At 34.5% G+C, this 12047-nt stretch overlaps 1 protein-coding gene across 1 annotated transcript; it reads right to left on the bottom strand.

Moving 5' to 3' along the window:
* Positions 1-4313: 4313 nt before the first annotated feature.
* Positions 4314-10950, bottom strand: LOC103046750 (SLAM family member 9). The gene is made up of 4 exons (XM_022665556.2): positions 8867-10950; positions 7174-7470; positions 5580-5843; positions 4314-5377 (listed from the first exon to the last, which is right to left on the bottom strand). Exons 1-4 carry the CDS (start codon positions 8919-8921, stop codon positions 5232-5234), a joined length of 762 nt encoding a protein of 253 aa, XP_022521277.2. The 5' UTR covers positions 8922-10950; the 3' UTR covers positions 4314-5231.
* Between the last annotated feature and the right edge of the window lie 1097 nt (positions 10951-12047).

Raw genomic sequence — 12047 nt, 5'->3', positions numbered from 1 at the left:
AATGTGCAGTGGTGGGTGAGAGCTTTACAACCTGTGATGAACCTCAAGGCACTATGATACACAGAGTCCAACGATTGCAGACATGTTGCAGGGGCATGCATATAAATAAAATCCCCATAATCCAATACTGGAAGAAAAGTAGCAGAAACTAACTTTTTCTTGGCAGCAAATGAGAAGCATGTCCTATGACGATAAAAAAAGTGTAATTTCAGCTTTAATTTCTTGACTAGATTTTCTATATGAGATCTAAAGGAAAGTCTGTGATCAATCAAGATACCCAGATACTTATAACAAGGCACCAACTCAATTGCAGTCCCTTGTAGGGAAAACACACTAGGAGAGGGCTCAGGTATCTTCCTGCCATTTGAGAAAATCATCACTTTGGTTTTAGAAGCATTCAGAACAAGTTTTAGGTCTGTAAGCTGGTGTTCCACAAGGTTAAAGGCGGTCTGTAAATAGCCAATGGCTTTGGCAAGAGTGGAACCACAACAGTAAATAACTGTATCGTCTGCATAGAAATGGAATTTTGCATCAGGAACGTTTCTACCAAGTACGTCTACATAAATAGTGAATAAAATTGGTCCTAAAACAGATCCCTGGGGCACACCAGAATTTACATTTAGCATTTTAGAGGAGATACCTTCAAAATGTGTACACTGCATTCTGTCTGACAAATAATTAGCAAACCATCCAACAGCATGATTAGACAGACCAATATTCGACAATCGCTCTTTCAGAATGGAATGATCAACAGTATCAAAGGCCCTAGAAAGGTCAACAAAGAGAGCTGTGCAGAATTTATTATTGTCCAATGAGTCTATTAAATCATTTATAACTTTTAGGGAGGCTGTAATAGTACTATGTTGTTTCCTGAAGCTATTAAGCTGTTAAACAAGCTATGTGGGATAAACTGCTAGCTGATAGCTCCCTGGGTTACCTGAGAACACTCAGGGTTCCTCTGTGTAGCGCTATCAGAGGTTTTTATAGTCTGTCTGATTCCAGTCATTTTGTCTCTAAAATAGGCAGCAAATTCATTGCACTTATCAACCGACAGAAATTGTGGGTAATTAAGTAATTTTGGGAGGTTTTATTAGTCGATCAGTTGTCGTAAATAAAGTGCGTGAGTCGTTAAGGTCTGCCTGGCTTTTTGATCTCTGGGTTATAGATTTGGATGGAGGCTTTGTCTGTATATATCATAGTGAATCTGGAGGCCAGGATTTCCTCCATGTACGTTCTGCTTTTCTGCATTTTCTGCATCTTTCACAATGACAGGGCTGATGGATGGTGAGATTCTTGCTATTGACTATATAACTAAGTCTGCATTGTCACTGTTGTTCTTTCTACTGTTTTTAAAGTATGTACTTAAATCAACTTAATTTATAACCATTTATAAACTCCTTAATAAACCATTTATAAACCCTTTATAAAGGAGTCTTATTTGTACGTGGTTCTGAATTTTATAATATTAGAAACTGTCAAATTGCACTATGGGCTGAATTCCCAGAGCATTATATCAGACTGTTAAAATCCTGAAAAAGAACAAATATTACTGTGGATTTTTCTCACTTTTAAACGTATGTTCAGTACTTATCTTCCTGAAACAGAACTGCAGGCCATGTTCTGCAGGAGTTTGTGGTCTTTTTTCTCAGCGCATGAATGTCTGTACTTTAATGTATGCTAACTGGTTACTTTAGCTTAGCTGATGCTAACCGGCTACTCTATTTGACTGACGCTAACTGGCTACTTTAGCTCTGATTGGCTAATGCCAACTGGCTATTTTATTTTATTATTGCTTTTTGATTATTGTTCCTTGCTCTTATTATATTTGTGCTGCACTAGAATGAGCATTTACATAACTTAGTATACATAACAAGCACTATTTCACTTACAGTTTAAAAATGTATTGAAGTATATATATATATATATATATATATATACACACACATATGTATATAGTTTTTGCTCAACTACGCTAACCGACAACTTAAGCTCGGCTAATGCTAACCGGCTACTTTGGTTTGACTAACGCTAACTGGCTACTTTAGCTCAGAATGGCTAATGCTAACTGGCTTTTTATTTGATTTTATATTTTATACTCTTATTGCTTTTTGATTATTGTTCCTTGCTCTTATTATAATTATGCTGCACTTGCATAAGCATTTACATAACTAAACATACATAACAAGCACTAATTCACTTACAGTTTAAAAATGTATTAAATATATATATATATATATATATATATATATATATCTTTAGCTCAGCTAATGCTAACTGACTACTTTAGCTCTGCTAACGCTACCTGGCTGCTTTATATCAGCTCAGCTAATGCTAACAGGCTACTTTAGGTCGACTAACACTAACTGGCTGCTTTAGATCAGCTCAGCTAATGCTAACAGGCTACTTTAGCTCGGGTAACGCTAACTGGCTGCTTTAGATCAGCTCAGCTAACGCTAACAGGCTACTTTAGCTCGGCTAACGCTAACTGGCTGCTTTAGATCAGCTCAACTAACGCTAACAGGCTACTTTAGCTCGACTAACGCTAACACGTTCTGCAGCAGTTTGTGGTCTTTTTTCTCAGCGCATGTATGTCTGTATTTTAGTGTATATCTTTATACGTTTTAACTGTGTATTTATTTAAATTCTCTATAGTAGTTTTTAGTGGAGGATTAGAGAGTAAGATCTTGGACAGTGTAACTGATGAAGGGTTTTAGAAGGTTTAATATGTATTAAATGTTATTAAATGTTGTTAAATGTTGTTAATGGTCTTCGTCACTTTCACAGGTCTGTTGGTCTATTTGTGTTTTTTCACTTCCTCTTGGTCTGTCTGTTGTTTCACTTCCTGTTTCTCTGTCTTTTCATATATATATATATATGTTTACAGAAAAACTCAGTACCGGATATTTATTTCTGTTTCTTTATTTCCCAGACCACTGGAACAATAGATAATCTAGACTGTTTACACTGGAAAGAGCTACTATTTATACTAAGATAAAATTGTTGTACTTTTTATGTGTCAGTATTTTACTTTTATTCTCTGTTTGTTTTAAATAAACTGTAAAAGACAGGGTTCATACAGGTTTTAACCAAAAAACTTCCATGACTTTTCCATTGTTTTTCCACACCTTCAAGGCAAATTTTCATGACAATACGCTTGTTAAAACATGAAACAGTGCTGAACCTTTCCAGGAGTGTCTGGCAGATCAACCAAAATTACCCCAAGAGCGCAGTGAAGACTCATCTAAGAGGTCACAAAATACCCCACAACATCCAAAGAACTGCAGGCCTTACTTCTCTAAGTTAAGGTCAGTTGAGCCGATTCAGGGCGTCAATGTGTCTTTGCTATCGTAACGACGGGAAAAGTACTTAATAAAACAGTAAAATAATAAAATGTCTGTCAAAACCTAAGAGCTCCATCATGTAGGACTAAATTACTGAACAAACTCTGGTGTATTTGCTAGCTCAAAATAGCTTTTCTCTGTCGATAGATAAAAAAAAAAAACTAAGATTTGTAGAGCAAATTCCATGACTTTTCCAAAACTTTCTGGGTATTTTTATTTTTCCAAAACTTATCCAGGCCTGGAAATTGCTATATTAAAATTCCATGACTTTTCCAGGTTTTTCATGACCGTACAAACCCTGAAAAGAGATTTCACTCTTTTTTTCTTTCTTTCTCTGCACAATTTCCAAACATAAAGCTGCTTTAAAAATGCAATGTAGAAGCAATCAGTTCAAAGTAATAAACTATTTGAATAATGTAATTTTAGATCACTGGACAGAGACAATATAGACCTTAATAAAGCTAAAAAATATATATTAATTTAAATTCAGCACTTTTCTGTAAAAAAACAACAACTAATAATTAGCAACAAAGCTAAATGAAATATCAGCTATCAGCCACTTGTGCTCTCTAAATATCTCAATCATCTATTAAAAAAAACAATATCGATCGATCACTACTTAAAATTCCATACTGTCTTTATTTCTCTCAGGATTTTATAAACAACACAGTAAAACTCCTCCTATCATGATTACTGAAGTCCTCTATAACGAACTGAGCTGATCTGTCGTTTTATTGATTCGCCAGGTCATTTAATACAGTTGATCACAATATTATAATTAGTCGTCTGTAGCTTTTCTGATCAGGCCGATATGTTGCAGAATAACCCGTCTGATAGTCCCACAAGGTTCATTCCTGAGCCCTTTATTATTCACCTTTTACTGCATATAAATATCCTTCTTATAGAATATAACAAATATAACTTTACACTTTTATTATGATAATACGTAGAGAAGGTATGACATATTAAACATCCCATTTGTGTATACTTTATTTTTTTTCTAATATATCAAATACAGGCAAATGTGCAGAAGTGAACTGTGCGCTTATTCTCAATAAAATTAAAATCTCATGTAAAGTTGTATAGATATAAATAACAAATAACAGCACTGAGACACCAGGAGGCAACGTTTTAAAATAAAGAAATTTTTATACTACTAACAGTTTTTGCAATGTCACATGTTACTTTACAACATGTGTAATAATGCCCTGCTAAGTGCAGTTCAGCCACTGACCTAGTCTTAGAGTCTCTGTAAAACACCAAATCCACCGGAGATCCTATTTAAACCTACAGTTACTTACACACAGAGGTGTGCAGAGTCCAGGTCTAGAAAGTAAAACTAGTTTAACTAGTGTAAACAGAACTGTTCTAAATATACACCTACCTATCTCAATTGTACTTGGCTGGTGGTGTTTTCCTCCATAGACTAATTCTAACCATTTGTTTCTTAGCTCTGAATTACTGGGTAAAGTATAAAACACTGATGTGTTATTCGCACAAATAACACAGGAATGAACTGCATGCTGTTCCTAGCGCTGTTAGTTATCTCCTATCTGAAGAGACGGCATCACTACCCGGCTTCAGCTCTGCCTGTGGGCGGTCCCGATCCGAGGTGGGCGGGGCCATGAATACTAATTCACAGGTTGATGTAGACACGGTGCTTTTCCTGATCGACTCGTTTTTCTAAATATTTTCTTTTACTAGCTGCTGCAGAGAATGAGGAAGAGTTTGAGGAAGAGTTTCATCATGTGCAGCATCATAAACACCTCAGAGAGAACCACTGTATTTCACAAAGAACAAGAACAAGAGGATTTTAGCAGAAGGAGACCCCTGTTCCTTACTAGTGTCGCATAATGCGTCTTATAGTTACAGTGTGAAAAATACGTTAATTTAATTTGATGGTTTGTTGCGTCTCTCTCGGAGGTGAACGGTGATGACTGCAGACAGCAGGATGATCAGAGTGATGGAATACAGTCCAGTCTTCACTAAACACACAGATACACCAGCAGATTCACCAGCAGGGGGCGACACTGCATCTAAAACACACAGAATAAAGTACTTCAGAACAGCTTTCAAAACTCAGTTTTCTTCTCTTTGCTAAATAAACAAAACCTCCTGATTTATACTTTATTTGTTGTGCTTAAGGTAATAACAGTCAATGACATCTGTCATTGTGATATTAAATAAATATCACAGTAAAATCTGTTACTGGTTTAAATAGATTTGATGAAAGTTTACCTTCAGAAGGACAGAGATATCTAAATATTTCCAGCTCCACCGTGGTCTTCTTCCAGCTGATTGGGTTGCTATGGTTACAGACGATGCTGCTGTCCAGGACTGACAGGGAAAGGGCGACGCCTCCAGGTGATGTCACTTCCTTCTCCTCACAGGTTGTATTATAACAGCTGGAGCCGATGGAGAGGTCGTGACCTCTGCAGGTGAGGGTGACGTTACAGGAGTCAGGGTTCTGCTGGAAAGTCAGGAGTGGAGACTTCACTGGATCTGAGATACATATAAAATACATTTTAGAGATAGAAAACATATAAATATCATCATAATTCGCTAATTAATACATTCATACACACCCTATATGTATACTCTATATGTATAAAATATATACATAAATATATATATGTATAAAAGAAAATGTAAAGAAGTACAGTTCCCTCCAAAAGTGTTGGAACAGTAAGGTCAATCCATTTATTTCTGCTGTAGACTAAAAACATTTAGGTTTGATATTAAAATATTAATAAGAGACAAAAGATCAACATTTCAGCTTCAGTTCAGTTCAGAAGATTCAACACCTTCTGTCTGAACCCCCCGTTTTTCTTATGAGTAAAAGTATTGGATCATGTGACTTTCGGGTGTGTTTTGTTGCCCAGGTGTGTCCTGATACATTAATTAATTATTCAATCAATAAACAGCGCTGAATGTCTGAACGCTCAGATTCAGATTTGGGTTTTATCTGTTCAGACTGAGCTTGTATAGTTAGCAGAGAGCTGTGAGAGTGTAAGAGATAAGATGGAAAATCAATCAGATCCATTAGATCACAAATATTGTTCATATCTAGAATAACAGTATGGAATATCCTGAAGAAGAAAGTCGTCACTGGTGTACTAAATAAATAACAGATGCTGAACAGGTAGATCAAGGAAAACCACAGCAGTTGATGAAACAGAACCAGGCAATCAATTCACATTTACTGGTGTTCACATCCCTTGGAAAAGCTTTTAAAATCTGAACACATCTACATTATTAACTGCTGCAGACACATGTGGCTAAAACCACCAAACAACACGTTTTTCTTCTCCTCCACCTCCGAAACAAGAGCTTCAAGATTTCACTTCTTTGCGGTGCGTTCCTCTGTTATCCCACTCAGGATAAATGGGGGAATCGCATATTTTAAAAAATATTCACTGAGTGATTTGCATGGACCTTTTATGGGTAAATGTGGGCGGTACGGAGGAATGCGATACTTATTTATTTTAAATCTGCTCTACAACCTCAGTTACAACAAAATTGAGACTCTAAAAATGTTAACACATATTAATGCATGTAAATAAAAACAGAATTAAATGATTTGTAAATCTCATTAACCCCTTATTTTGGTCACAATAGAACACAGAACACATTTAGGGCTTAATAGCAGTTTTTGGAACTGAATCTGTAATTTTCTTTGCAAAAAAAATCATTAAAATATTATAAATTTTTTATGATCAGTTCTGTCTTTTTAAAAACACTGTACTGTGCTGCACTGTACACAGTTAAATAAAGAATAGAGAAGAAAGTGGAGAATCATTTACTGACTGAAATTCTATAATAGCCAACTTACCAAACACTGACAGTGTGAATCCCTTAATATATCTGGAGAAACGAAGGAATATTATCACTTCATACAGTCCACTATCATTCTTCTGTAGATTCTTCAGGGTCAGACTGTAGGTTTCCTTATCAAACTCCACTCTGTCTCTATAATTAGGAGACAGGTCAATATCATTATTTTTTTTATTATAATATAGAACATTTTTACTTCTGTTAAATATCCAGGAAAGAGTTTTAAACTCTGCTCCAGGGTTCTGCATCTCCAGCTGAACAGATTCACCCACCGCTCCGAACACATCACTGGATCCTGCAGAGAGAAATAATATGAGAAACTGTGAGAAACTGAGAAAATGAGAAAAGGTTTCTTTTAAATTCACAGGAGTTCTGGAGTTATGAGAATGTGTAAATAGCTAATCATAAATGTATAAAAATACATTTAATCATTAGTTTCACAAATGTAAAAATATTTTAATACATTTTTATTGCGTGGAGAGTAATCCGAATTTTTGATGACTTTGGGAAGAAAACGAAACATAAATATTACTGTGACCTCTAACCTCACATTCATAAATTATTCACCACCCAGGACCGATTCTGGGCTGGTCTGGGGGAGGAGCTCTTCATCACTGGTTTGTTTTCACACACAAGAACTCAATCTGAATCATGGATCGATAAAACAATTCTAATAAACTGTGTGATTATTATATAGTGAGATTAGCGCTTCTGGACGCCATCGCCGCCTCATAAACTGCCGCTCTTCAGTTTTTATTAATTTTTAATCTGTTTTATTAACTAGTAATAGTGGAGTAAGAACTGAATTACACTCCGTATTAAATGTAGGATCGTTTTGTATGATTATGGGATGGATGATTGGTTTCTGTTCTTGTTTATGGTTATTATTTTTTTGGGGGACCTCCTTTTTCTTCATTTAAGCTTTTAATGTTTATTGTTTCATTGTTTAATCCTCTCCTTTGCTCATTAGCTCAAGTTTGTTGATTTGCTAAAAACAACAGTGTGGGATAACTATTTGCTCACCCCCAGACTGTTCTGCCCGAGTCTGACCCGACCAGACCCATAAACAGTTTTTGTGACCCCAAACCCGATTTAATCAAACATTTTTTTAACAAGTAAAGCCTTAAAACTAAGCTTTTTAAAACAATTTTGGGCTTTTGAATGAGAGAAATCTGTTCAGAATGATGTTAATTAACATTGCAACACTGAAGAAGCGCAGACCTATTATTTAACAACAATCTTTATTAAGAACCGATCTCCCCGTCTACTCTAATACTCTTTTATTTTAATTTTAAACATTAAGCCACATTGTTGAACACATAAAACAGCAATAAGGCTATTCGCTGCACACTCATTAAACCAAAACAGACCAAGAACAATAACAATTTACAATACAGTATAATTTATACAATATAATCTAATATAATTAATAATGTTAAGAATATAAAACACTTTCTGAACAAACATGTTACATTTATTTTAAGCAAATAGTCTTAGTTCAGAACACATAAAACAGCTATAATAAGTGTAACCTCTGGGAGATTAAGCTGTGAGGTGTTATCTTGTGAGTGCGCTTAAACGGTGAACAGATAATATAATATATTTACAGTAAACTAAAATTGGTCTGTGGTTCAATATAAACATTTTCAGCTTAATTTACAGTATTTTGTTCAATAAAATAAAGGTTTTACCTGTGATGGAGATCAGAGTGGAGAGAGTGAAGATCAGCTGCAGCTTCGTCTCCATTGTAGGGAGTTTTAGGAACTTCCTATTTTACTTAAACAGGAAGTTTTTAAAGCTCATTCTGAAACTCCTCCCTGCTTTAAACTGTGTGTAACGTCTTATATACTGAACTTCTTACAGAGGTTTCATTGGAAACGTGACAATTTTCTACATTTAGAAGAAGTAATTTTATAAATCAGATTTTTAAGGGTTTTATTATTACTTATTTACTTATTTGTGTATTTTTATATTTATTAATGTATTTATCAGTATGCATGCAGTAGGATATCACACACTTGTTCAGAGGTTTTATTTATTTTTTTGTCAATATTAAAGCATTAACGCATGCGATTTACCCCCAAGTTGACCCCAACGTCCGTTGCCGTAATCTACCCCGCCCTCGCCCAAAACACTGATTTGTTTTCTGAAGCTGTTCGCTTGTGGTGTGAACGTGATCTGGTCTCGTTCTGGCCGAGCTATCACATACAGATCTTAATTGAGCTAAATTGAGTTAAACTGCTGATAAGGAGCAGTTTAATCTGATAAACTGATGGAGAAATACTGTCTCTGCTGCTGCTCCATGCTCTTTACACACTATGGACCCTATCGTACACCCTGCGCCCTTAAAACCCTGCGCCCTTAAAATAGCAATGGACTTCTAGAATATATTAACGGTGGTCTGGAAATTACGTGAGTTCAGGTACATTTCATTTTTGAATATCGTGAACAATATTATAACCTAAAAATATGGTGCCCTATCACCCACCCCTAATTATCACAGGGTTCTTTTTTTTTTTTTACTGTTTTTATCAAAAGAAAAATTCACACTGTTCTCATTTTCTCCATTATATATCTAGTAGAGACTGTAGATTATATCTGTTCAGTATCATTTATTTTACTTTAATCCTGGATATATGGAGATATTTGAAGTGCATTATTATTATTAGTATCATGATATTCTGGATCATTGACTTCTGATACAAATCTGATCAAATTCTTGTATTTTTTTAATATCTCAGGTAAGGGTGTGACGTAAATCGTAGGCAATGATAAAATAAAATTTTCATTTTGTTGCAGTAGTGTATTCTTAAAAAAAAAACAAATCATCAATTTATATCGCCAAGAGTATCGTTATCGCGAAAATAGCGTGAAATATCGTGATATTATTTTAGGGCCATATCGCCCACCCCTAATTTCAACAGATGCTTATTCTCACTCAAATGCTGGAGTTTTTAAAATGAAAAATGAAAAGAGAAAAGCACTTTGACTAAACAAAAATTAATTTTATTTCACTTCGCTATTATTTAACTGGTGCTGCCCATCAATAAATATAAAACTAAAACATTCAAAATACACAGAAATATAAAGCTATATTATTATTATTATAAGTACTAATGTTTCTTGGAGAGAGTATGGCTTCTTATGGATTGTAATCTGCCTTGTAAAATCTAAATAATGGAAACAAGAAGCACGATGACTGTGGATTATCTACTGATATCAAATAGAAGAGGTTTTTAAAATGTATTTGTTAAACTAAGGACTTAAAATTAGGGACTTTATTAAACTTGTACTACTGTGTACTTTTTTTTTACAGTACTTGGGAAAATGTGAATATACTGCTGCGAATTGTAAATATTAAACTAAGCCAGTAAAATAATTACACAGAATATATTTGAAATATATTATATACATATCAGATGACAATGTTTGGCAATCACACTAATATTGTATTCAGTAACAATAAAATGTGTAGTGTGTAAGTAATTGTACATTTTTATATCAATAATTCAGACTTTAGTTCATTTAAAAACCCCATTAGACTATTAGACAACCGTATGTGACTCATAATCCAAATTCATGTAAAGAAATAAAACATTACAAAACAGGTAAACAGAGTTTTGTATTCTCACTCACTCATTCCTAAATCACTGCAGTGTCTGTGTTCCACCAGCAGATGGCCTCCAAGCTCCACCAAAAAACATCTCCTCCAGAAATCTGATCAGGAGCAGATAACGGCAGCTGCTGAATAAAATCATCTCAACAAACAAACAAAAAAAAGTTAATGTAAGAATTTAATGTTTGAGTGTATATATATATATATATATATATATATATATATATATATATATATATATATATATATATATATATATATATATATATATATATGAGCAGTGTTTTAGCACAGATTCGCGAGGTCTTGTTCGTTCGTAACTTTTCCGAACGTTATTATATCTTTATCTTGTCTTTGCTGGATTTTGACCTTTTGCATTCGTTTTGACTTTGATTTTTTTTTTTGCCTGTACCTTCTTGGATTTGTTTCCTGTGTTTTTGTTAATAAATCATACCTGCACTTGGATCTTGGCTGTTCTGGTCCGGTCTTTACAAGGGGCTTGAATAGTGAATAGTTCTTACTAATTTACTAATTCCCATTTTCAAAAAAAAAAAATGTAAACAAACTTTAATGTGTGGTCCCAGTTTCCTTTCTCTCTCGGCCAATCGCGTTAAGGATATTCAAAAAACGTCACCTCCTGCCTTAGACAAACACTAAAACTTTATTCTTACAAAAAATCCTACATTAATAAAACATTATTTTAGTATCTGTAACAATGTTGTAAATCAGTGCGTAAGAAACTGTGTTGAGTGCGCACCGCATTTCCGCAGCGTGAGGCTATTTTTCTAGATTTTTTATCTTGTACACTAAGTTACTTAGGGAGCCTAATGAAGAAACACCATGTCTCCTATATACATAAATACACATTATTACACACATTATCAGCCACCAATATCAGGTTAAGAGCTGTTATTATTAAAATAAAAGCTTAAGTGAATATATTTTCCAGTTAATATAGAGTATTTTAATCTGAATATAAAATAGGGGACCTTTTTAATTCAGCAGGTCTTGTCTCTGGGGGGCACCGAAGTAAACAAAACTTTAATTTCCTGATAAAACATTTTCTTTCAAAGTCAAACGAGCGCTGGACTTTAATCTACACAGATTTCTCTACTTAAACGGATTATTTGGGTGAGTAAAGCTCTTACATTTATTTACAGTAAGCTTAGATTTCCACAATTTTGACTGAAATGGCTGAAAATAGAGGCCGCTATGCTAGCTAGCTAGCGCTTAGCTACCTAGTTACAAGCCATAGC

Source organism: Astyanax mexicanus, chromosome 4, assembly GCF_023375975.1.
Source record: "Astyanax mexicanus isolate ESR-SI-001 chromosome 4, AstMex3_surface, whole genome shotgun sequence".
Classification (NCBI taxonomy): Eukaryota; Metazoa; Chordata; class Actinopteri; order Characiformes; family Acestrorhamphidae; genus Astyanax; species Astyanax mexicanus.
This window is presented reverse-complemented; position numbering and strand designations above follow the sequence as displayed.

Bases quoted from the DNA above. Each gene is read 5' to 3' on its own strand.
- LOC103046750 (XM_022665556.2), bottom strand. From the start codon at position 8,921: ATGGAGACGAAGCTGCAGCTGATCTTCACTCTCTCCACTCTGATCTCC. The intron at 5,844-7,173 runs GTAAGTTGGCTA...TATGTATCTCAG, and splicing joins ATTCACACTGTCAGTGTTTG to ATCCAGTGAAGTCTCCACTC. The intron at 5,378-5,579 runs GTAAACTTTCAT...TGTGTGTTTTAG, and splicing joins ATATCTCTGTCCTTCTGAAG to ATGCAGTGTCGCCCCCTGCT.